This window comes from Acipenser ruthenus, chromosome 11, assembly GCF_902713425.1.
Source record: "Acipenser ruthenus chromosome 11, fAciRut3.2 maternal haplotype, whole genome shotgun sequence".
NCBI lineage: Eukaryota > Metazoa > Chordata > Actinopteri > Acipenseriformes > Acipenseridae > Acipenser > Acipenser ruthenus.
The window spans coordinates 319,883-346,639 of record NC_081199.1 but is presented as its reverse complement, the minus strand read 5'-3'; the positions used below and the strand labels follow the sequence as shown (position 1 = coordinate 346,639).

Here is a 26,757-nt window from a genome sequence, read left to right as displayed (position 1 = left end):
GAAAAACAACGTGAATACAAACTAAGAGACAGCTGCTGTAGAATAATATGCATCTATTTCATCAGCGCGTACGAGCCACACAAGTATTTTAAGGTTATTAGAGTGTATTTATTTTATGACATGTATGTCATAAAGTATTGTATCCACATGGCTTAGCAATCATAAGTAATGCAAGTAAAGTGATATGTTTGGTTCATCACAGTGTAACCATTGATACCATTGCCACACTTCATCCTCGCAGGGTCAGTGCAGATCTCACATCATATTTCATCATCATTACCCATTCTTAGCTGATAAACCCAGACGCAGGGCTGGGCTGTTCTTTACATTGGAAACGTTAGTTACATACAGCAATGGATTTAAGATCTCCTGACTAATACAACATAAGAAAGTTACCTGAATTGCAGCTAGAGGTTTTTTTTTGTTGTTGTTATACTGCTGCCGTTGTAGCTATGAACGGGAAGACGGTTTGGGAGAGGTTCTCACCTATGATTACGATCGTCTTAATTGTATGGTTTTCACAGCTATCAGGTACGTTTATAATTCAGTCTATTTATTAGAAGTCGCTATGCTTTGCTGTATGATTATTTAATAGAAATTGTTCGAGTGGTATATTGCAAACCAGTGACAGTAACCTGTATGTGAACTTGTGCATGCTATAGATAGCCAGAACTGTACCGTTGCGAGACCAGCTGAAGCTCAAGTGTCAAACTGTGTTATGTTGTACACCAAACTACCAGGTACACACACACACAATTCAGGTATACAGAAACTGAAGCACCTTTCATTTAAATATTACCAGGCAGAACTTTTAAAGTTGACAAAATAATCTACCTTGTACACTAGTTGATGCGCAGAGCTAGTAAGGGGCAGTGGTTGTGTCCTGTTGGATGTCTGGTATCAGGTTTCCTGATTGCCTTCTGTGTCTCCTGGATGAGCCACTAGCACCCCTGTACTGATTGCACCTGTGGGACTCGTTGACGTTGTGGACTCACCTTGTGCTCTGTCTGTCGCACGCCACATTGTGAACATGATAAGAGCCTCAAATATTCACACAGTAATCCTAGCCTCCTAACCTCACACTGAGCCTGCAGGTTGCATTTTTATAATGTTGATGCAATACACATTTTACAGATATTTAGACTGCATGCAGTCTCTCTGTATGTGTGTCCCAGATACAGGATCTTGTGCTTCAGTCCTGAAGATTTATTGCTTTTTCTTATGATAAGATAACAACAGTATGTCCTTGCTGAATTCTAAAAGTCTGTTCTGTAGAGAAATACAACAGAATAGCATATCAGCAAGTTTACTTAACATCTGTCACATGTTTATTTAAATACAACCCCCTACACACAAAGAAACACAGATATGCCTGTAAATATTTTCTTTATATTGAAAATGAATTGTACCTCTCACATGTTTACTTGAATACAACACCTACACACACACAAAGAAACACAAGTAGGCTTGTAAAACATGCAGCAAATATGACAAGAAGAAACGCTTTGTATAAAGTGGAGCTGTTAAGATTTCAGTGCATTGTGAAACCCCTTTGCAGCTGCTCAGAGCTCTTGTGAAAGTCGCTGTGGCCAGCGCTCCGGGGATTGCTCTTGCCAGGCTACCTGTGAGTCTCTGAAGGAGTGCTGTGCAGATTATCGACAGTTCTGCCTGCAGATCTCTCCACACTCTGGAACTCTCCTGGGCGGGGCTCATTTTGTCATCTTGAACACAACCTTTGATCCTGCCTCGAAACTTGTCTGCAGGTTAGTGCACAGTAAAGAGTAGACTGACGGTGCCGAGATATGAGGAGACAATGTTATTAAAATGTTATTATGCTGACTTAACCCATTAAGTACCAAATTATTCTTTCTTTGAAAAAATTACAACACAAGCTGCATTTATGTAATTTGATATATTACATTACATTTAGACTTAACACAATTAAAGTAAGTTATCACAACAATATAGTTATAGAGAAAAATAAAATAACAGGTAGATGCCAGTTAACAATGCTCCAAACAATTACAAAGTAGCCTGTCCTGAAATGAGGACAATGGCACTGAATGGGTTAAAAACCTTCACTCTAGAAAGTCACATGACTTAAACACTATTGGCTGCTCTGTAAGATGCTAGGACTGGTGCAGCTGTGTATTTTTAAATACAGTAATAACACACTGCTGCTTGAAACTAGATTTGCAATATTAAAGATGTTTTTCTGAGATAAAGATGTGAAACTATACGATAACATGCACTGACATACTTGCTTTGTCAGGTTTAATTCTGAGATCGACACACAGGGATATGTTGATAGTGGAAACAGAGGTCATTGTGTTTCACCGTTACTGTATGAAAGTGGTTGGATTCCCTTTGAAGTGTCAACAGATAATGAAGCAACATTTAACCGGCATGGCACATGGCTCGCAGGTATGCATTGATTTATGTATTCATTTTATTTACTGTTTTTATTATTGCTTCTGAAGGTATTGTTTAATTGAAATGGCACATGTCAATATACACACATGTACTCCTTTGTTATATAAACTCAATAGCCATGTCTGTTTTTCTTAACTCTGTTCTCTTTCATTAGTGAGTGCCGAATTTAAAATCACTCTTCACAATGCAACAAAGTGGCAATACTATGGGACACCCAATACTGGAGGGTCCCTGACCATGAGCTGGAACGCCTCCTTACTGACAGCTGCGGCTGTCAACGTTGAGCTCTGGGGTTACAGAGAAACAGGTACATTAGAAACGATTACTACTGCCTGTAACCGAGCAGCATATATTTACAGTGAGAGCGAGAATCTACAAGAATGAGAAGCAAACAAACCTCCAAGAGTTTCTTTCAAACAGTGCAGACTTCTGATGTCACTTAAAATGCATTGCCTCCTGCTATACCTAACACAGAATTGTGAAATACTGAGTATTGAGTTTGTAAAGTGTTCTTACACAGTGAAGTGTAGCGCACGTGGAATTAGCCATCAGCTTTAGCCTTTCCAAGATTTAACTAAATTCCTGAATAATAACATGAGTGCTTCCTTCTGTCCTAAGGTGAGGCCTATTCAGACTCCTGGAACCCAGAACTGAGATTTTTATACTCCCTGGGAAAAGCTGTTCCCAACAGTGGCTCCTTTACCTTCGTCCCCCGCTGTGCTGAGAAACCCTTCTCGGACTGGGAAATCGGAGCATTAAGAGTTAGCCCCAGTATGAAGGACGAGGGGGACCGGTAAGCAATGTTTACTTTGCTGTTAGCCTCAAGAGCCGTCATTTTCATGATTTCAAAGTAAAAACATGACTAGCGGTGCTGTTTTACTAGCGGGTGCTGTCGTGTTTGTCTACACTAGCAGGGCAATTTGAAAACCAATACAAAGCAATGTTCTGGTTGTTCTTACACGTTGCTGGCAACCTTCCAGACGCACATGTACTGATCAGTGCTTGAGTGTTTGACACTCCTCGAAGAAGCCTGACACTGGGGTCCTTGGTTTCCCAGCTGCAGTTGCAGACGCTCAGGGTAGTTGGGCGACCACTGTTCTCCTGCTTTTAAACTGATACCCTAAGTCTCTGCTTCTAACTATTTAGCAACCAGCTAACAGACAGCTAGGTGCTCTCTGCCTTGGGTGCTGCGCGGTGCTTCTTGTGACATGTGATGTGGTTCAGCTCCTTTGCATAATACTGCTTTCTGTTTCTACCTGCTTTCTGTACTGTTTGATTGTTTTACTCAGGGATGTTGTAGCTCTCTGGACTGGAGTACATGCGCTGGCCTGGCACCTGGAGGAGAAGTTCAGGAAAGACTCGGCCGCCTGGGCGTATGACAAGTGCATTAGCTGGCATGAAACTGAGCAGGACCTGCCGGAGTTCCTGTCCGAGATAGCCGACTGCCCATGTACCCTGGCCCAGTCCAGAGCTGACACGGGCAGGTTTCATGTAAGGCCATCTGCGAGACACCCATCAAGCCTGATAGGGTTACATGGCTCTGCTTTTATTTGTACTCTGCTTTTCCATTCCAGACGGACTATGGGTGTGATATTGAGAAGGGAAGTGTGTGTACTTACCATCCTGGATCTGTGCACTGCGTGAGGGCAATCCAGGCCAGGTGAGGCACAGGAACGGAGGCTGACCGAGGGCAGCATTACCCCTGTAGTAGATTGATTGCCGGTGTCACTGCACGGAATGTCATCTTTGCATTTCTTTTGTGGTTTCTAGTCCTAAGTATGGAGCAGGGCAGCAGTGTTGCTATGACCACACAGGGGCCCAGGTGTTGACAGCAGACTCCATTGGAGGAAGCACTCCAGACAGAGGGCACGACTGGGGTTCCCCTCCGTACAGAAAGCCCCCCCGAGTTCCCGGGGTGTCCCACTGGCTGTACGACGTCATCACGTTCTACTACTGCTGCCTCTGGTCTGACAACTGTCACTACTACTTCACCCACCGTCCGTCCAGCGACTGCAGGACCTACAGGCCCCCCAGAGTCGGTGAGCTGGTAGATCTAAGTGGCGTCATCTCTTAACACAGATAACGGATCCAGGGCTTGTCAGCTGATGCTGTAAGGGGTTGTGTGAGATCAGCAAGAATGATTGCAGAATGAGTGACTGGTATTGAAATCCTACTGGTCTCGGCACATCCACAGCAGTGCACAATCCTGTTTGAATCTGTTTCTGAATCTCCAGTGCTATTGTGTTTTTCCGTTTACAGGCATGGTATTCGGAGACCCCCATTTCATAACATTGGATGGCTCTACTTATACCTTCAATGGGAAAGGCGAGTACTACCTACTGAATACAACCTACAAAGCCCTGACTGTTCAAGTGAGGACTGAGCCCGTGTCATTGGAGAATGGTGAGTACCTGTTATATAGGGAAGCCACTGTAGACTAATTCACTTTTATTCTCCGGGGTCCGGTATTCTTTGGTTTGAATTCAGCTTTGTTCTCTAAGTTGGTCAGCATTCTTTTCTACTCTGTAGTCCAAGAAACTCCAAACAGGTCAGTAGTTTCTTTTTGGTTTCGGTAAACTTTAGTACAAAAATTAAAACGTCACCAAAAAAATAAAAAGCAATATTTAATTTAAAACAAAAAAACCCCAAATCACTGCACAGTCATTTACCTTGAAGATGTATTCCCAGAGTGAAGAAACTGCTTACTGTATTCCCAGAGTGAAGAAACTGCTTACTTCAAGTGTTAGATGTGCCCTCTAATGAATCCCTGTTGAATGGAACTGTAGTAGCATCTCTACACGTTTCCAATGGTACTCTGATTCCTAGCAGTGGATTCTTGTCAGGAATGTTAAGCTCATATTTTCAACTTGCAGGGAGTTTAGCCAAGGCCACCAGGCTGTCAGCAGTGGCCATGCAAGAGAGTGGCTCTGACGTGATAGAGGTGCGCACGACCCGTCTCCCTGACCATTTGGAGGTGTTGAGAAACCAGCAAGTTCTCAGCTTCTCTGAGCAGAGCTGGATGGACCTGAAAGGTACGTCATTTCAGCTGTAAAGATAAGATAAGATCAGGTAAGATTCGATGAGATCAGCCTCAAATGTCGACAGAAGCTTGTGCTTTTGATTTTCCAGCAAATGTGGCTGTGTCTATTTTAAGATGAGAGATTTTCTAATTGTGTAACTGCAGTCCCCTCACTCCTGATTGTGGTTCTGCAGGAGTGTTCCTTTACTCCTCCGTCCGGGGGAACGTCTCGGTGATGTTCCCGTCAGGAGCGGGGGTGGAAGTGCGAGGGAGGGGAGGGCTGATGACAGTGAGCGTTCTGCTCCCGGAGGAGTTCCTGAATCACACCTCTGGCCTCCTCGGCTCTATGAACAACGATCCCCAAGATGATTTTGTGTTCAAAAACGGAAGTGTCCTGTTCAGGGATTCCAGCCCGGAGGATCTGTTTGTTTTTGGGGCAGACTGTAAGTAACTGGAAAGAATAGTGGGGCATTGTATACCTCAGTATACTGCAGAGTAGTTTTAATTATGCTTTTTTGTTTAGGGGCTATCTCTAATGAAACATCCCTCTTCACCTACGACACCGCTGACCTGCTGAATACATACTTCTATGCCGAAAAGCACGACCCTGCCTTTGTTCCTGTTTATTCTGTGATTGAAAACCCAGACGACCCCTTGTATGGGGAGATGTCTAAACTCTGTGGTCAGGACCCATTCTGCAAGTTTGATACAATGACCACGAAGAATCTCGCCATGGGGAACGCAACCAAAATCTCCTTCCAGAGCCACATGTCCTTGGTAAAGGATCTAGAACCAGGTGAGTAGCAGATGGAATGTCTGGCCCTTCAGAAAGAGGAGCGCGGATTACACTGGGCTGTGGGAGGCTGGGCAGCTGCAGATAAGATAGGGCAATGAACAGTGCAATTGAAATTGGATAAGTGGTATTAATTACAAAATAATTTCAAATGAGGTGTCATGGGACAGTATATCAAAATGCCTGATTTACAGAATTTCGAATAACTTCAAGATGCTTGTAGAAATGTAAGTATGCCATGCTCTGTAGTTTTACACTGGCTGCTGTTTCTTTAGTGTTGTCCTGTGGCTGGCTTGCTCCTCCTACGAAGGGGAAGAAGGAGGGCACGACATACCTGGCTGGATCAACCGTGAACTTTACCTGCAACAAAGGCTACGTCCTCACCGGGTCTGCCGAGCAAACCTGCCTGTCCACTGGCATGTGGTCGGGCAACACCCCCCAATGTGTCTCAGGTATAGTTCAGCATGTGGAGGGAATTTGTAGCTCATGGCATGTACTGAAGCCAAGCTGCTGTACCTCTTATGCCAGCAGATGGAGCTGTTTGACAGGGTGGAAACGGAGAGCTGAAGAGCTGTACTTGTTTCAACCAGCTGCTCACCGCACTGCACAAGATTGCAGCTCATGTCCCGATCTGCTTTGTGCTGCAGACGAGTGCTCGTATTTTAATCATATTTTATTACTTTTCAGCCAGAAACTTCCTTTTGATATCAATCTACTGGATGCATTTCAGGATTTAAATCTCATCCATCCCTCACAAAGGGTTCTGCAATCCAGCTGGGTGAATAAGAGCATGCTGTGGTTTATCTGATTTAGATCTCATCCATCCGTTCACAAAGGGTTCTGCAATCCAGCTGGGTGAATAAGAGCATGCTGTGTGCTGTGGTTTCCACGAGCTTGAGTGCAGTCCCGAGAGCTTGCCTGTCTGCTGTGTCAGCTTCAGCCTCCCGTGTCTGAAGGACCTGGTCCTCAAAGGCATTGGATTTCTGATTTCTTACTCTTCATTGCATTGATTTGCTCTGTTGGAGACATGTTGCTGGTTCTATTTATTGTCTTTACTGATAGCATGGGCGGCGAGTTCATTCTTTTGTTTAAGTACTGGGAGTCATACCACCTTGGATCCTGTTCTTGTGAGATCACGCAGTCTATTAAGATTAAGATTGGACCTGAAGTGTATTTGGATGGGTGGCATCCAAGGCAAACCAGGTCCCGCAGAAAGTGGCTCAGGCCTCCACAGATGACATTAAAGTACATTTCTTTCTTGACTCTCATTGGCAGTCCTTGTTTGTATTCCCTATTACATTTTTTGTTTGTTGCTTAGTTTAATTGACTTAGTTTTCCCATTGAACTGTGGGAGGCCTGTTTTGAGTAGTGGGCAGCAGTGTGGAGTAGTGGTTAGGGCTCTGGACTCTTGACCGGAGGGTCATGGGTTCAATCCCCGGTGGGGACACTGCTGCTGTACCCTTGAGCAAGGTACTTTACCTAGATTGCTCCAGTAAAAACCCAACTGTATAAATGGGTAATTGTATGTAAAAATAATGTGATATCTTGTAAGTCGCCCTGGATAAGGGCGTCTGCTAAGAAAGAAATTATTATTATAATTATTATTTATCCGGTGACAGATACGTGTAGAATCACTCCCGGTGCAGCAGGTATTGGGATCCCACCTGATACCACCTAATGTGCACAGTGTTTCATTTGGGGTTCTAATACCTGTTGCGCAGGAAGTGAATCTGGAGTGTGGTGGGAGTTATGCAAAGTTTGTTAAATCTTTCCACATGATACCCTGAAAAAGATGCTTTTTATTAGTAGGAACAATGACTTCTAAAGGGTCTTTGTAATGTGGGTAGAAACAACTCACTTCTAAGACCAGGCTGTTTTTAGAGACCAAGCACTGCCAAGTACAGTTCCAGCTGCCTGTTTGTAGTTTGTTTGTTTTTTTAAAGTGAATGTCCTCTATTCTGAACTTACAGTACATTAGGGATTCTGGGGAAAGTAAAGTTTGACACATATATAAATTTACCCTTAGCCATCTTCTTCTTACTGCATATTTGTTGTCATGACTACAATGGAAGATAGATAATCACGATTCCCTTTATTATTGTTGGCATATGCTTCTTCTGCGTGTCTGTGAATGCTAATTCAGTTTTACGATGCCCAAGTTGTTGCTGTCTAATTAGTTTGAATGTTTTCAGGCAGGAACATGTGTATCACGAGCAGGCGAGGTTGGCTCAGATTCATGAGAATATATCAGAACCTGTATATTAGTTTCATAGCATCACAGCTTCATAATCAGCAGTCACACCCAGTTTAATTTCTTCGGTCAGTGATTAAGATGATTGCAGCAATGCCCAATGGGTGTTTGCCTGCTGCAGCACATCACACCAATGTGCTCTGGCAATGATTATTCTCATACACCGTTTGTTACTGCAGTGCAAATTCTGTTACTCCTTCAAGGCGAATTCAAGCTTACATTGAAACAAACATCCAAAGAAATCTCCATCCGTACAAGAAAACATCTAGGAGTGCTCCCAAACCTTTACATCATTTCAGCTATGATTTCAAACACTGAAATCATAAAAGTATGACTGAGACTACACCAAAAAACTAGAAAACAATATATAAAAAATAAAAGAGTCAATATTCTATAAGAGCTTATTGAGGAGGAAAGCATGTTGCCTTTGTGATATCCTGAGGGATTTACAGGCAGCAAACTGACTGCGGTTAAGACGGGTTACAACAAAAACTCCATCAAAAGTTCGAGGCATTTAAAAGGGTTATGTGATGCTTTTGAGCTTTGCATCCAGCTTTTGTGTAGAAAAGCCCTGTTGCCTGTGGGATTGTGAAGCTTCCTGTATCCTGGGAATTCTGAGTAAACAAGGCTTTTGTGATGAGAGCAACCCGTCCCAAGTTGAGGTTTGATAGTCACTGCAGCCATCAAAGATCTATGTAATCCATAGACCTATAGAGAGAGAAAGTGCATGGCCACTGAAAACCACAACACCCTGCTGTCAAGTGTGGACCCAGAAAACATGCTGAATTCAAGGCTTAGAAAATATGAATATGTCAACCTGAGAGGACTTGCACAGACAGACTGCACACCGAGGCGAGAGAGAGCTCTTTGTGGAATCGCAGCTCCCGTTATCTAAAAAAAAACAGAGGGAGTGACCTATTGTATAGAAGAAACCGTGGCTTGAGTCTTGATTGACATTTTAGATTTTCTTTTTTTAATGACATTAACAGAAAGCACCTGGATGGTTAGGTGTTTGAGGTTTAAACACCTCATTTAAACTTTTATAACAATAATAATAATAATCATCATCTCATAATGTGGTCTGCTGTTTGATGTCTAGGTCAACTAATCTCTTGACATTCCACACATCGCTAGGTCAGTGACCTGTGACCTATCTGCACCATAGAGCGTTGCCAGGGAGCCTGTAAACAGGAATGCAAACCACAATGCATCCTTTTAAATCGAGTTTAACCCTTTGAGATCCTTGAGCAGGCAGTGTCCAGAAAGATTTGAAAACTAGACTTTCAGCGAAGGATTTACAAACAAAAAGAGGCCATTTGGTCTGTCAGTAGTTGTACGGTTCCTAGTAGCTCATAGATCCCAAAACATCGCCATGATTCAGAATCAACCTGGTTTGGTAACCCAATCCATACTCTCGCCACTGTCTGTGTAAAACAAAGTATCTCCTGCCCTCCTTCCTGAGTCTGTCACCACTTAATTTCCAACTGTGTGCCCCGGTCCTGGTTTCTGTGATGAGTTTAAAATATTGTCTAGGGTAATGCACAGTGTTGCCATCATGTGCGAGACAAGGGAAGTGCAGGTACAAAGACAGACATGCAGATGAAACAGATTTTCATAACATAAAGAACATATGTCCTTTCAGGTATGGATTTACACGATACATTGAATTGATGTAACATAGCAGACAGAGATGACATTGAGTTGAATGTGGAGAGAATGCAGGGACCATCAGTACCCTTGTATCAGGTCCTGCTGCACTGGTTTGGCAGGGGAAAGCCTGTGTAGTAGCAGTGTCACGCTGTGGATTTCATTAGAAGCTTGCAGGAGGAATGCAGCATGGGCGTGTCAAACACAGTGTGGAATAAGAGAATGCACTTCAATTACAAGGGCCAGTAAGAGGTCAATGAACCCTTCAAGCAGCAGCGGAACACTGCCCTGCTGAATGCAAAAACTGGAATGTGGGCCAATGGTTGATAATGCATGGTGACGGAAGACAAGCGTGAGTGTGCGTGCGTGAGTGCGTGCATGTGTATGTCCTAACTGTCTGCTGTTTTATAGAGTAAGCATTGTTCCACAGGTTTGCTCTATGTTATTATTATTATTATTATTATTATTATTAGTTTATTTAGCAGACGCCTTTATCCAAGTCGACTTACAGAGACTAGGGTGTGTGAACTATGCATCAGCTGCAGAGTCACTTACAATTACGTCTCACACGAAAGACAGAGCACAAGGAGGTTAAGTGACTTGCTCAGGGTCACACAATGAGTCAGTGGTTGAGGTGGGATTTGAACCGGGGACCTCCTGGTTACAAGCCCTGTTCTTTAACCACTGGACCACACAGCCTCCTATGTTACTGACACACCCCATGTAAAAGTAGTACATTTTTCGCATGGATTTCCCATAGTCTCGCCATGCTTGTCTATGTGTCCACCAAACTGTTTTACAATGGCAGGCCAGAGTAAACTTTGACAAGGCATGTTTGGTTACATGGATAGGTGTCTCCTTTTACTGCTGTGCCTGGACCTTACTGTGTTTCAGGTGCAGCACTGCAGCCGTGGCTGTACAATGTTGAAGTCGGTTTATGGGTAATCGCACAATACTCTGCTACTGAAAGATTCACATCATTATGATGTATTCATCTTTGGTTTTGACATGTATTTAGCACTTGTCAATAGCGATGAACTGACAGAACTAGTGACTAAATCCTGTTAATCTGCAGGTGTATCAGTAGCTTGGGAAACACCAGTACAGTGCAGACTGAGGGCTTTACAGCACAGCCCTGCTGTACTAAACTAACCTTACCAGAGGGCTCCCTTTGGGGTTAAAACCTGACTGAAGAGAAGCAGCACCTGTATTAGTCTCATGATGTGAACAATGCAGCGCTCCATTGCAGTGGATTTTTAGTCCCTGATTTCAGACATTTTATTTCCACTCAGTAGACTGTGCATGTGGGTCCTTTTTAGTGTGTCTCTGTCTCTAACGATATGGAACACATGTCACTGATTTGTATCTGTCATGATGGTATTTAAACCCATCTCAGTGTTCAGATCAGGTGAACAGACCCCCAGTGGAAATTGGGTTTCTCTTTGTACGCTGATGATATCACTCTGGGGTACCTAATACTAGCAGTGTTGTGAAGCTCTTGGGTTTCTGTACCTGCCTGTACAAGCAGACACTGCTGCTGCCTGCCACAGGGGAGCAAGGCATTACCTTTATACAGCATTGAAGATCAAACAGGGAGTCAGACTCACCTGAGCCCTCATGGGTTACAGCAGTTGACAAATGGTATTGTTTCAATCTAGTATTATGTAGCAACAATGCTAGATAGGACCAGCATGTATGCCTGAGTGCATAGTGGAAATGACTCATGCATTGTATGTGCAGATACACCAGATTGACTGGCGGTGCATCCATGGTTGAAGAAAAAAACAATCAAACCTACCCTTAAGTGTGACGTGCCCATCACTGTGTACCACCAAAACCCAGATAGAATTACAGTGCATTGCAGGTGCATTCAAAAGCAGGATCTCTAACCATGAGACCAGACTGCCCAATCCTCTCATCCTGCATGTGTGTCCTTTTCATATGCCATGTAAAACAGGCCTCTAGAAGCGATCTGCAGTTATACTCCTTAAAATAGACATGAAATATAGAAATATAACATACAGTTGCTGAAAGTCCCTGTGTTTAAATGTTCCCTTTAATTGGTGCTGTGTGTCTCCAATTTAAAAGCATGCATATATATTAAACATCGGTATTCTAGGGCCCCTAATTACAGTTTATTTTTAATTAGATTATTATTATTTTTTTTAATATAGCAATGCTTTATTTGTCGTTCTGTTATTACTCCCCTTCATAGAACATAGGAATGTGAGAGCAGTGTCTGGCTGCTGTATATCATTATATTAAAACTACATTGGTTTTGGAATGCCTGAGATCCATTTGAGATATATTTATCAACCTTTCACCCCAGGGATACATATAAAATTGTATTTCTTGGTTGACAAAAGCAAAAAAATAAAAAACCCTAGTAAAGGCAATATTGATGGGTAAGGGAGCCATTTTGTTCTAAAGAGCAGTAAATGTGTCTCTTTTTCATGACACTACAAACTGCACAGTAAAATAATGGTTCTAAGGGACTTTCCAGAATGCGTGCAGATTCATGCCTGGCTTGAATTGCTCTGCACACTGAGGCTATAGATTCTACATTAACACATGCAGATAAAAACATCCCCCTTAACTGTCTGCTGTCCTAACACCGGAGACAGAGAGAACTTGCTAACTGAAAGACTGGGCCGGTTTCCCATTGATAGGGATACTGTTTCTTCAGCAAAGGGGATTAGAGGAATTTCTATTTATTTCTCTGTTTGTTTGTTTGTTTGTTTTTTTAGGAATCCCAGAGAGAGTGGTTTATACACCCCAGAAGCTTACTTTCAAAGTCGGTTGAATGAATCAAGTCAAACCCCTTCCGCCATGCAGCTGAAAATCTTCAGTCCGAAGAAAGACTGCGGTACACCTTGATGAAAAACAAAGAAAACCCAATTACTTGGTTTTGTCTATGATATACAGCAGTCTCCGGCTAAGACAACACCCCTCAGGAAGCAAACAAAGTGTTCTTATAGCCGAAGTGTTCTCTAAGATGGAGTTAGGCACCAGACACAATACGAATCACTCAATAAATAAATACATATGTATTACTTGTCGTGACGCACGTGCATCAACATATGAAATGAACTGAATAAGTAAAAGCAAAATAGGCAAGTTTATATTGCTGCTCCAGCTCATCCAGAACTCTGCTGCCCACCTGGTGTTCTCTCAGCCTCGCTTCGCCCACGCTACTCCACTACTCCACTACTCCGCTCACTCCACTGGCTCCCGATCACTGCTCGCATCCAGTTCAAGACTCTTGTACTAGCCTACAGATGCCTTGACCAGACTGCACCCAGCTACCTCCAGACCCTCATCTCTCCCTACACCCCCACTCGACCTCTCCGCTCTGCCTGCACTAGAAGACTGGCTCTACCTCCGCTACTCTCCCCTGCCTCCAGAGCCCGCTCCTTCTCCACCCTTGCTCCGCAGTGGTGGAACGACCTTCCTACAGATGTCAGGACTGCCCAGTCCCTGACCACATTCCGGCACCTCCTTAAGACTCACCTCTTCAAACAGCACCTGTAGAACTCCTCTGTTTGTATCCTGGGACACTATCACCCTTCATTTAAATGTGCTTTATTTTGCTCTTATCTGCCCCCTATTTTACTGCATTTAATCCTGTACTTCAGAATACTTTAATCTGCCACGTGTTTACCCTGTAGTATTTTGTATTTAATCATATCCTGATGTAACTATCACTATTTAATCATATCCTGATGTAACTATCACTATTTAATCATATCCTGATGTAACTATCACTATTATCTGCTGTATTATTGAATTGTGTTTAGTCACACTTGTACTTTGCTTGAACAAAAGTTATTGTATTTCTTGCTCTTATTGTATTACTTGTATTGTAACACTTGAAATGTATTTGCTTACGATTGTAAGTCGCCCTGGATAAGGGCGTCTGCTAAGAAATAAATAATAATAATAATAATAATAATAATAATAATAATAATAATAATAATAATAATAATAATAATATGTTAATAAACTATAATAATAAAGTAACACACAAGCTAACATTAATAAAACTAAAGCAAAACAACATGGTCAAAAAGCTTCAGTTGCCATGTACTATGAAATTAGCTGCCAGGTGTGTTTAATAAACTGTCAAACTAAATTAACACAGCCCCCCTACACACATTATAAAATGCAGCAGCAATATACAAGACATGTACATTATTTAACAGAACGGAGAAGCAACTCTCCAGAACAGGAAACACCAAATTGCTCGGCGACTTGTGTCTGATTCAGGTTTTTTTCAAGAGCTCTAAAAATGTCCAACTTTGTGTAGCAAGAGAAACAACGGCGCATTTTGCTGTTTGTTTACATGCCATTTTATAGCGATGAGGAGCTCTCGTGGAAATCAGAATACAAAACAATTCAATGATATGACAGCGGTTCTGGAAAGATTGAATAAACCAGTCAGTGTCCCTCAAGACACTCTCGCTATGACAAGTCGCTTTTTTACAAAACCGTACTGTATCCATTGTGAATGAATCGCTATCGGTGCCAAGAAGGTGTTCTTTTAAGCAAAGTTCCTGTTCCTTTAGCCGGAGCATTTACAATGGGAAAAATCCATTACACCATAAGGGTGTTCCCTTAGGCAAAGTGTTCTCTTAGGAGGTGTTCCTGTACGCTGAGACTACTGTAGTAGCCTTTGCCTAATAATGGCATGTTGGCCTATGCAATACATTATGGTCAAATTATTTGCAGCCCAGACTATGAACTTGACTGAAATTGTAATAATGGTATTGTCCATGTATGACACAATGTGAAACCTCACATGTCAACGAAACTTAATCACGATGCCTGTGTGCAAGCTGTGCATCAATGTTGATTTAAAGTACAGCACAGCAGCTGGTACAATATGAATGGCTCTTGATGGATCGTTGCTATTATACAGCTGCACACATCTCCTGTTTCCATTTGAAAGCTGTTTGGAGAAAATGGGTTAATTGCTCGTAATTGTGTTTTGGTTCAGTATATGTTAAAATAACACAAACCATATTTAGGTTGCTCTATCCAGAACACCCACCTGGATGAGGGCCCTTGCTCCAATCCCTGCAAGTGAAAGGAGGGTTCTGAATCAATCCAGTCGTGTGAACAACAGGAGGCATTAACTGCATGTCACTCGTTGTTTCTTATAAATAGATGGGGTGATGAGTGGTGATTTATTGTGGAAGTATGAGGCTGTTTCTAATGAAATCACTTTTGTTTGAAGCCGTACAAAAAAAATCTTTTTAAAGATCTAACTGGCAGCTTTCATAAATACTGCCGCCTTTAACTTTTTTGTGAACTTTTTAAACTTTTTTATGCACATGGATATAAGGAATAGTGTGCAAATATCTTAATAAGAAGCAGCGAAGCATGATACATACAGAACACACTGGCATGTGAAGCTGGCTTTACCTGGCATTCATGATACATACAGAACACACTGCCATGTGAAGCTGTCTTTACCTGTCATTCATGATACATACAGAACACACTGCCATGTGAAGCTGGCTTTACCTGTCATTCATGATACATACAGAACACACTGGCATGTGAAGCTGGCTTTACCTGTCATTTATGTTCAGCCCCTTCTCATTTCAATCACGCTCATTCAAATAGTTTTGAAACCTGAAGAAGTTTGAATGCAGCTGTCAATGAATGGTGTTTGCAAAATGTTTTCTATCCTGATCAGTATTTACAATATCAATAAAACCTGTAGAGATGTTTAATACTGTGTTGATGGCTTTATGAAATTCCAGTTTTAAGTAACTGAAAGGTTGCAGCATTATTATTATTATTATTATTATTATTATTATTATTATTATTATTATTATTATTATTATTATTATTATTGAAAAGCTTTGAAAACAGCCATACAATTGTCCAAGCATATAGTCCTTCAGTCATGAGAGGAGTGTACAGTGTGTGAGTCTATGTGGATACACTATAATAGGGTGCAAGGTAGTATTCTATAGGGATATATTTCTTTTTTATTTTTGTCTTGGAATGGGATGCATTTTAACACGAGTTGCATATTGTTCGGTATTTCAAAGAAAACAATAAAATTCAAATAAATAAATGCAACCCTCATTCCCAGCTGCTCTCTTAAAGCGATACCTTGCTAAGAATGTTGTTTCCAGTAACTGGGAGAACAGTGTCACACTTGTATGGTATTCATCCGTCCACTACCAGAACAAAACTACAGTTGTGTTTTTTTTTCTTCTCTTTTTCCATGCGTTTGGAACATTAACCCAGATATTGCCTTATCCCTCCCTGCAGCTGGATGAATGCACGGCGCTATGTCTTTACCTTATCCTTTCTCAATATCTGCAATGCATTACACGGTTATTTTGCAAACTGCCACAGAGGGAAACAATAAAATGTTTTTCTACACTTGCAGTATATCATTAATATCCATCCATGTTTGTGCTATCCAGATAACTACTGTAGCAGTATAACGTGTAGTCTTCATGGAAACTAGAAGGAGGGGTGTGGGAGAAGAATCCAATGGGGATAGAATGCCATCATTTAGAGAACATTTCCCGGAATGCATTTTCTTTGTGAGGTCAAGAACTGGAAATTCTATGGGACACCAGTCTGTCTGGACCACAACATTGGTTGATGGTCTTGGGAGAACGAGCATGGCTATACATTGCTTTGGAAAGAGAAAACAGACTGTGGAAAATGAACCCCTAATAGAACAGAGAGACAGATTCACTAAGTGCTGGCTTCAGTGCAAAGCTTGCTCACAAAAAAAGAATCTGTTTTATTTGACTAGCTGCATGTAGCAGCCTTTTAAGTTTATTTTTTAAATAAATACTGTGGTTTTTGCACTGAAGCAAAACCTAAAGCCAATGTTTTTTTTTGTTTTTTTTTTGTGGGGTGGTGGGGGGGTGTTGTGTCTCGTTCTCTGAAATGCATCACTGAGAGATTCTCCTTTTAAAGTACTAGCCTGTTTAAAAATATAAAGTGGTACGCTGTACATACTGTACTATATCATAGGAAACTATACAACTTCTGATACTATCTCGTGGCATTGCCGTTACTGCTGCTAAAGTCCGCTGTCAAGAATAACCAGCCTCAGTCTTTACCTGGTGTCCCGGTGCTTGCTGGGGAGTAGTGTGAATTGTGTACAACTGGAGGCTTGCCTGCACAGACCTCCCAAAGTGAAAGACATACAGCAAAGCGTTTGGTATTGGAAACGCAGCCTGAACATTGTATTGGCAGCACATTGCAGTGTTTACTTCATGCTAAGCTTCCAGCTCTATAATTACAGGCTTCTCTTCTACCTCCAGGTAATGCTCAGCTGCTTAGCATGCTGCAGCAACCTGTCTTCACAGGGGGGATTTCCACATGAAACAGGGAAGCTTTTTAAAATGTTCTTTCATAACAGAGTGATGTTTGGAACACTGAGGTTAGCTATCGAAGGTTCATTTCCACAAGTTGTTTTATTAGGATGTTTCAAGTGTATGCACATAGTTGCGATAGAAAATACTTGTAGATCCCTTTAAAGCGCCTGTGCTGGTCCGTGATCTTAGAAGTGGCTCGGAAAACAAATGTTTGCACTGAGGACATCCTTAATTCTAAATATTCTTAATATGGTAACCACTGAGTTCTGTGTGCTTTGAAATTATAATTTCAAGCTTTTCATTTCAAGTTTAAACATGAGAATAGCTGTATTTGTGACATTTACTTTTAAATCAAGTGAGCGAATTCCAGCACCACAACACACAGCCTTAATAAACATGCAGAGTAGCACGTTGGAACAGCCCTCATGCACAGACGTTCACTTGTGCTCAGGCAGCAATGTGACTATTTCAATCCATGTCATCCGGACTCTCCACAGGAACTAACCAAGTCTATGGAAATGAAATTAAAGAGCACAATGATGGACTCCTCAGAAATGCAATAAACACAATCCAGACAAGATATAATTAAGTGCTGCACGGATTGCCACATGAAACTGTAAATGCAAAACATATGCATGGACACTTTAGCGTTTTGTCCTTAACAATTCTGTGGAATACTGTAGGAAAACCTCAACCAGCTGTACTGAAAGAGCTATTAACATACCTAGGGGATAGATTCCATTAAAAAAATAAAAAGAGGGTTCCCAGAGTGGCTCCCCTGGTAAGTGCACAGCCGCGTGGGGCGCAGGGTGAGTCAGACAGTCCGGAGCGCAGGTTCCTGGCTGTGCGAAGTCATCGGTCTTCACTGGGGATTCCACAAGGAGCGTCTCATTGGCTCTGGCGCTCCCATTAGGGACTGCTTCTCCTCATGGCGCTACGGCGAACCCTGCTGGATGAGCAACGTATGATTAAATATGACATATTAGAATATGGGCAACTGGGCTTAAATGCGCATGACATTTGACGAAATCAGAAATGTTGATGACCTTAAAATAGTCCGACCTACCACTTTAATTGTGAATCAAGATCATAATATAGTATGAAAATAAAACATTATAAATTGCGATTAGTGTTAAAGGGGTTAAAGGTCATCAATGATATCTTAGAGTAGGAGTGTCCCCCCCCACCCCCAAATGGTTTTAATTTTTGTGGACCTTTGCATAAATCCTTAGTGTAAATCGCAATCTATTGCTTCAAGGTCTCTTTTTAAATATAAGATGCCACCCTTAGCACATCATGCGGTGAGTTTTGCCTAAGCAGGGGATTTCAGTAGAGATGATAATGAATACACTGCCAGAGTTTGCCTGACAGGATGGGATGACGTGAGCGCTTCGCTCTGTGATGGATGACTGGGCTGCCACAGCATGATCTTCCTTTACCTGCTGAGCCAGAGAAATGGAAAAGAGAGAGCCTTTACTATTTTATACTTTCATCCTGATATCCTGGGTGAAAAACGAAATAGAAACTAAAAACATGAATGAGCTAATGCTGGCTTATCCACTGCTAGCTCTTTCATTTATCTTGATTTATGTGCAGGTGATGCAGCCAAATAAACACATTCATTAAGAACTTTAGCACTCCAGCAGCTTCCAGAGCCCGAGTGAAGTGATCCACACCCTTCTCTGCTATAATTGATTTAGTAAAGTGCAAGTACAGCAATGCTCCCTGGAGGCAGGCCTTTCTGTTCAAGTAAACACAGGTCTTCAGCAACGAAAGGACTGTATTTACGTGCTCTAGTGACAGCGTCCACCTTGCTGGCTCTTTAAGAGCTTGTGCTTGCACCAAAGAAAGATGTGCAAATTAATTGAATTTGGCATGCTGGTGTATTATTACAGAGAGCAGGTCATATAAACACACAGAGTTGCCAAGGCCACCTAAGTCAGCTGCGTTTGCATGCTTTTGAAAAGCAGAGAGGAAATGTTTCAATAAATCTAAGGGCATATTTAATTTTCAGAACTGAGTCCAGCTACACAGACACAAGGAACACCCGCTACTGCAAGCACAGCCCCAAATGTTTTAATGTTACAAAGTCCAGCCCTTTGGCTTTAGAAACTCCTTTTGAACATGCCTCAGCCAGCCTTTTTAATTACCTTTTAACATGTTTCTATAAATGATACATTCTGCAGCCCCTTTGGCTGATACTGGGAAGTCTGTTCTTCTGTTACAGGTATGATTTGCTCTGCTCCATGCGAGTAAATAGGAAAGGGGGAAGATGGCACCAATGCATAATATTGTGCCATTCAAACACTGCTGCTGCAGCTGAACCTGCACTCTTTATAACACATTATAAAAAGGCGCAGTTTTTGGTGCAGTAGGGACGTTACAATTGATTGTCATTGTGAATGACACTGCTGGCAAACCTCACCTTCCACTTTCTGTAAACAGTTACTTACTGCCCCCCTCCTTTGCCAAGCTGCATTGCCTCTACCTCTTTTGCCAGCAGACATCTTCTGTAATTTCTTGTGACATTTTGCCCTTGAGTAAATGGATGCAGACCAGAACAGATGGTTTAAGAAACTCAAAATCAACATTAAGGAAGTGGGTCACAAAGGAACGACGCGGCTTGTGGTGCAATCAGATACCGCTGAAGGAGAAGCCTGATTATGGAACAGAAAGTGTGGTTCTGAAGTGGGCATGTTGTGTTTGCAATGGAAAATGCTGGACTGCCCTTTCATGGCAGGATACAAGTTCTGAGCCATTATACTGTAATTAATTACTGGACAAAAAAAAAAAACTAAGCATTTTATATCTCCTGAATGTGCTAGCTTCTCTTCCTTTCTACACTGTTTATGTAACTGTTATAATTCAGCGTCGATTCAGGTCCAGCCACCAGCCTCTTTGTGAAGTTCTCTCCAGTATCTCTGAACATACTACGTCTGCTTAAGCTTTACCAGGTTTTCACTGCACTTTGCTATAAATATTTCACCTGTTACTCAATAACCCATAGCTGTGGGCAGCACTGTGGAGTAGTGGTTAGGGCTCTGGACTCTTGACCAGAGGGTTGTGGGTTCAATCCCATGTGTGGGACACTGCTGCTGTACCCTTGAGCAAGGTACTTTACCTAGATTGTTCCAGTAAAAACCTGATTGTATAAATGGGTAATTGTATGTAAAAATAATGTGATATCTTGTAACAATTGGAAGTTGCCCTGGATAAGGGCGTCTGCTAAGAAATAAATAATAATATTAGCTGTGTCTTGCTGTAAACAAATCCTTTTTTCATTTTTGTTTTCCAGACTTCCTTACTCTATGTTATGAGGTAATGCTTCGTTGTCTGGGAGTATTTCCACTGTCTGTTGGGTGCAAACAATAACATTCATTCTTACAATAGTTCATTTGGGCACTTAAACTTCTTCGATGCTGCAGTTCTTCACCCAGGCTTTTGGATAACATAAACACGAACACAAGAGGGTGCCATTCTGCAGTATTGACTGAAGTAAACAGAGGCAAGTGCTTCAAGTATATCTATCTAATCAACGTGATCTATGGTGCCTCTTGTGTAGTAGCCGGTTAACATTGATCAAATTGACAAAAGAGAAAACACACTTTGACTATGATGATCTCTTTATTTAAAAAAAACGTAACCCTTTGTTTCCAGAGGAGACTTGAAGCAGTGGACAATGTTTGGCAGCTTCCATTAAAACCGCACGCAGCTCCGCAAATCTTTGAATATGACTAGGATTGTTGTCGGGTTACTGAACAGTGTTGTATTCCATTCGTGAACGGATTCAATTACTCCTAACAAAACATTATACATGCTTCAGAATCAGAAGGTGTTAACAAGCACAGCAGGTTAAGCTGAAAACGCTTGCATGGTTTATTATTAGTTTGGTTAACATTAACTCATGTATAGCCTTTTATCTTGAAGTGAAACTTTAGAAAAGCCGACCCAACAGCAATGTCTTACTGTATCATACAGTGTCTTATTCTATTTAAACACGCGGGGGGGGGGGGGTTACTGTATCTTTTTTTTTATTATTAACTCCTCTGCAGCTGAAAGACTTCCCATTCCAGATCCAAACATAATTGCACCCTGTATTGTAAACCCTTTGAAATCGGAGAAGTACAGTGGTTCTAAGAAGCAGTTCCCCTCTAATTGCGCCGCCGCTCACCTACCCCCGGGTGCTTAGAGTCAATGTTCTCGCTCCCTAGAAGGGGATGTCGGCATACTTCATTATGCATCAAATAGAAACTATACGAATTTAATTGTAAGGGTCAGAACTATTGTATCTTTCTGAAAGAGAAACAGCAACACAACAACAAAAAGTACTGAGCAGTGTGAGCATTTGCAATGGAGTCGGGTAGTTTGATATTGTCTGCAGTTCATTACATGTTACTGCATGCCATGTAGATACAAATCCGGTATATCAATGACATTCAGTCCCTTACAACATGGAACAGTTACCCCTAAGACGAGTTCAGAAAAACTGCAGCAAATTCGTCGGGAACGAAAAAGTATTTTTTTCTTAAAGAAAATAAACATTAGCCATCAAACTTTTAATGTCAAGCTGTTTCGTTAACGTAATCGTGTTTTTTTTTTTTAAACGACGGTATTGGTGAACAATGTAGGTCTACAGAGCTGACCAAAGAAGGCTCGTGTACTTCACTGCAGTGACTCCCACCTGAACGCTGCCAGCTCTCTCTGCACGCCGGCACCAGCAGCGCATGGCATTGTGAGTGCTCCATGTTCCATGCCCAGGCTTGCAGGTTGAAGCTCTCGCCCCGATTTCCTGTCACATGGTTGGTAATAGGATCCTTGCTTTTCTACTATCTCTCGTGTCTCTATGATTCCGATCCGCAGTGAAGTTAAGAGACCAGATGTGGTTAGAGGTAGCTTTAACTTAAATCGCTCGCAACTTGACTTTCAGATCAGGGCAGTGCTGCGTCTGTAACAGGTCACCTGCGGCGACTCCTGTTCAAAAACCATTACGAAGATCAAGCTGTCGGTGTCTTCAAAGTCTGCAGTTTGTGAAATTTGGAGATGGATTCTTTCACAGTTTCCGTCCTCCTTTTAGCCGGATTTATGCTCGCACTCTCTGCTGCACAGTTTGAAACTGGTAAGTTAAAACACTTCTTTCTGGTTTTTACAGAAACGTGCATCGCATGTCACAGCACTGACCCATTTCACATGAACGGGTTTCAATAGATTGTTCTGCAGACAGGACACGGCGGAGGCTATTCGAACGTGTACATTATTATTCTGTACCACGCTTAGTACAGTAACTAGACACGGACAGACTGCAACTTTTTATGACAGCAGCAGCAACTTTTTTTGGTTGGCTACGCAAGCTACACAATTGATACATAACTGCAGTTTGCATATCCGTTTAAATGTGTGTGATTATTGACGAATATATGAAATAGGCTATTAGCAAAAGTAGTCAAAATCATAAAGCTATATTATATGATCATTGTTATTTCACACATGTATGTTGTATGTGCCAAGACCGCAGTGGAATCCCCAGTAATTTTGACATGTCTGTACTTACTGTACACTGTTTCATTTAGCTTATACTGTAAATCTTGTATTTTTTATTAAGTTTGAAGATTATCCATGTTATATAAAAAAAAAACAGATTTATATACATTACAAAAAGAGAAGTAAATTCACACCTCATACACATAATTAGAGCTAGAAATGAGAAATGATTACAAATGAAGAAAATGCCTGCATGGATTGAGTGCTTTTGTTTTTAAATCTTCATGCAGTTTATAGCTTCAATCAGCAAAGTTTGTTACTTCTGCATCAAACACAAGTAATAACCAGGCCTATTACAAGATCACAGCTATCAAAACCAATCAATAACAGGACTGATGGTTTGTTAAGAACTGTAATGCCCATATACTGTATAGCCCCTGTTTACTCCTTGCTAATTCAATCCGTCAGTCCAGATATCATCTTTCATCTTTTGTTCAGTCATACTGCATGAACATACCTCCCTGGGTTAGCTTTTCCAAATTACACACATGGTACTGAATATATATATATATATATATATATATATATATATATATATATATATATATATATATATATATATGAAATAAATATGTGCACTGAAAAAATTAAAAAAGACCACATTAACCAAAGTTCTCTTGCTGTAGTTTACGTCGTGTTTCATGTTTAAAACCCAAATCTCTTTGCTATGCTGTTTAATTTTTTTTGTTACTTAATTATATAGCCTTTGATTTAAATGAGAGACTTCACCATCTGGGCAGCGAGTGCTGCCATCTGCACCTACATATTCACAGTGTTTCCCGGAGTGAACGTGTTTGTTGTAGGCTGCTGTCTGACTGGACCTGTAATGCAAAGTGTTGTAGTTATCTGAGGTTCATAACAAATAGAACATACATTGGTAAATGAAATAGACTGCTTAGGTTAAAGGGTTAAATAAGAAGCATAGCAGAAAGAAAAGCTGAGTTTAATTTTAACACAGGTCAACCAAGCTTCTTTTAAATGAACGCAATTCGTATGGTTTATGGAGTGCTGAAACTTGAAAATCTGGGAGCGTCTTGAACGGAATCTGCCCTCCACCAGCATAAAAAGAAACCCGGTTAATTACAGAAGGACGACCTGGTGCAGACGGATTGTAATTGAGTTCTGAAGTGTATCATTACAAAGCAAAACACAACTGAGGTGGTAAAAAATATTACTGTAGACTTGAGCAAGCGCACACACACACACACACACACACTCACACAGACACAAACACAAACTGTCTGGAAACCTAACCTGTGAGTGTTATTTAGAAGAGGAACTCCTTTTTCAGCGCATTAGAAATGACTGTAATTTATGACGAAAGCAGCTTTGCAGTAAATTCTCCATGAAGAGTCCCACGAACGATTCTTATAAAACCCCCGTTCACAGAGGTGTCCTTGAATGCTCGCTTTTCATTTGAAAAATAAGAAAAAAACAACCAAAAAAAAAAAATCAATGTTGGTTTATATATCATGTTTGTTTCAAGGGGTCGAAAAGTGTTTCTTTTTTTTTTTTTAGTAAACACTCTTCCAGATGTTATTTTAATTACTTAAAGCCCAGAGACACAATCGCAAGAAACAAAGCATTGTATCTAACCAGTGGACCAAGTCTCAAGAGGAATGCAGCGTTTTGGACAGGAAAAACTAAACAAAAAGCACAAGCTGTGGTTTACTGTACGCTTTCACTTGCAGGACTAAAATAAAAATAAAAAATAGTTTCACAAATCTTGTATTGAATGTATTGCCATTCACCATGTTTGTCTATTTTTTTAAATCAGAACAGAACCATTTCATAATGATAGTTTATAATCAGCAGAAAGTCCTTAAAAATCCCCAGCTCTGCCTGTGAATCTGTGCAGCTTGCCACTTGCTCCAGTCATGTGACTCGTTAGAGACACAGCGATTGCTTCTCGCTTGCAGGGCCAATGTAATCTGTGCTGCTACCATTGCAATACAAATGTAGAAAATGTCACCTCAACACCTAAAAAGATTGTTACATTGTATTTTGGCTTCTGGTAACTTTGTGCCATTTTAAGGGTGGTGTGTGGATAATTATTAATATTATACAGAGAGAAATGTAGTTTGTTTGACAAGAATAGAAATACATAATAATAATAATAATAAAGAATAGACCACGTTCAACCCTCCAAACAGCTCTTCAAAGTCTGGTCAGTTATATCTAGTGGCAGAAAAGTTTGTTATAATTGCATCTCCCCAGTATCACCAAGCTTACCACAGCACAAGAGATACTAAATCCATCTACAGCAATCTTAATGAAAAATACACTAATCTGTTGAGATTTAAAAATGCAGTGATGTAGAGCTAAACATCACATCTTAATTGAAACCTAAAAGGTATAGTTTTCCATTTGTTCTGTTATTAAACATATCATTTTCTTTGATGCTTCCTTGCACCGACATATCTAATTGAAATTGACCCCTAGAGCCCTTCATCTATATGAATGTGTCTCTAATGCACACCAAGTTAAGTTATGCCACTTCTAGTATGTAGTACAGCAATGTGCTCACGTACCGTACTTCCATTGTACCTTCTTTCCTTTTTTTATTTTCATAAGTGCTTCATCGTTAAAAAGTGACCCTGCTCACATCAATCTACAGACAGTGCCAGCCTGTGTATGACAGCTAATATATTCTTATGTCTTATAGACAGAGTCATAGCAAACACTTACACTAATGCGTTGTGATTTATTACGTGCAACACATTGTCAGGCTTTTTCCGTGTGAGATGACAACTCTCAAATGAGATTATCTCTCCTCTAATCTCCAGTGAAAGTCACTTTGAAACTCCCGGTCCGGGGGAGCACAGGCGGGAGCACGTGTTCTTCCTCCAGAGCGCTTTGAAACTCCCGGTCCGGGGAGCACAGACGGGAGCACGTGTTCTTCCTCCAGAGTGCTTTGAAACTCCCGGTCCGGGGGAGCACAGACGGGAGCACGTGTTCTTCCTCCAGAGTGCTTTGAAACTCCCGGTCCGGGGGAGCACAGACAGGAGCACGTGTTCTTCCTCCAGAGTGCTTTGAAACTCCCGGTCCGGGGGAGCACAGGCGGGAGCACGTGTTCTTCCTCCAGGGTGCTTTTCCTTCTGCTCTGTATCTGAAAGACCAGGATTGTCTTTGAACCTGTCCCGTTTCACCATAACTCATCCAGAGCAGAAGAAGGGAAGCGTGTCATCAAGTACAGCTCCCATAGAACCTGAACCGACAGAGAAACATGATGACTGCATTTGTAGCAGTAGCAAGGGAGTTTGTGGTTAATATTACTCTGTATATCTGGCAGCCCCTTTTCAGTCTTGTTAAGTCTATTGGACTGAGGTTCAGGTAGGATTAATTTGAACTGAGATTTCCGTCTTCATCTAGGGAGGTATGCAGCAGGTTGTGTGCCTGGAGGCGATGGATTCAGTCTCAATATACAACACTTAAGACCCATGTTATTTCCTATTCTAATTTGTTAAGAAAACTGCAGAATCCTGCTTGCTAATCAGGGATCGGAGAGCTAAGCCGTGACAGTATCCAGTATCTTCACAGAAACACCCTTACAGTACATGCACCTATGAAGGAGGCCAAGGAGTACGCACCATACAATAAGTGCATTGACCCAATTTAGTCTCAGGACCATTGGCTGTTTGGATTGATATGCTGCTCCGCGTTTAATCCACAGAATCTGTCTTCGATTATAGATCTCTGTTTTAAATTACAAGCCTGT

At 41.4% G+C, this 26,757-nt stretch overlaps 2 protein-coding genes and 1 long non-coding RNA gene across 5 annotated transcripts in view; 2 read left to right on the top strand and 1 right to left on the bottom strand.

The window, feature by feature from the left end:
* The first annotated feature begins 6 nt into the window (after positions 1-6).
* On the top strand, positions 7-17,007 carry LOC117427843 (sushi domain-containing protein 2-like). Its single transcript, XM_059032716.1, has 14 exons — positions 7-531; positions 1,559-1,763; positions 2,273-2,424; positions 2,588-2,740; positions 3,052-3,226; positions 3,723-3,924; positions 4,008-4,093; positions 4,204-4,472; positions 4,693-4,836; positions 5,307-5,465; positions 5,647-5,895; positions 5,976-6,248; positions 6,521-6,697; positions 12,891-17,007. Exons 1-14 carry the CDS (start codon positions 453-455, stop codon positions 12,944-12,946), a joined length of 2,379 nt encoding a protein of 792 aa, XP_058888699.1. The 5' UTR covers positions 7-452; the 3' UTR covers positions 12,947-17,007.
* On the bottom strand, positions 11,998-26,203 carry LOC131739344 (uncharacterized). Of its 2 annotated transcripts, none has more exons than XR_009330486.1 (3): positions 18,226-21,682; positions 12,931-13,015; positions 11,998-12,129 (listed from the first exon to the last, which is right to left on the bottom strand). It is a non-coding gene; the product is annotated as an uncharacterized LOC131739344 (long non-coding RNA). The 2 variants fall into 2 exon arrangements; XR_009330485.1 differs by lacking the exon at positions 11,998-12,129 and adding an exon at positions 25,571-26,203 and having other exon boundaries at positions 12,895-13,015; positions 18,226-18,450.
* The window catches only part of LOC117426208 (kremen protein 1-like), a 37,750-nt gene continuing 33,305 nt past the window's right edge, over positions 22,313-26,757 (top strand). The window contains exon 1 of one of the 2 annotated variants that reach the window (XM_059032718.1): positions 22,313-22,617. Coding sequence is in view for 1 of the 2 variants with exons in the window: in XM_059032719.1 (XP_058888702.1) it covers positions 22,542-22,617 (76 nt within the window). In the remaining variant the exon portion in view is untranslated. The remainder of the gene's footprint in view (positions 22,618-26,757) is intronic. The other variant, XM_059032719.1, reaches the window with a different exon arrangement.

What these genes read in the sequence shown, in the direction of transcription:
- LOC117427843 (XM_059032716.1), top strand. Translation starts at nt 453, where the DNA reads ATGAACGGGAAGACGGTTTGGGAGAGGTTCTCACCTATGATTACGATC. An exon ending in CTACAGGCCCCCCAGAGTCG is followed by an intron (nt 4,473 to 4,692) that starts GTGAGCTGGTAG and finishes TTCCGTTTACAG; the next exon opens with GCATGGTATTCGGAGACCCC. An exon ending in GTTTGTTTTTGGGGCAGACT is followed by an intron (nt 5,896 to 5,975) that starts GTAAGTAACTGG and finishes TTTTTTGTTTAG; the next exon opens with GGGCTATCTCTAATGAAACA.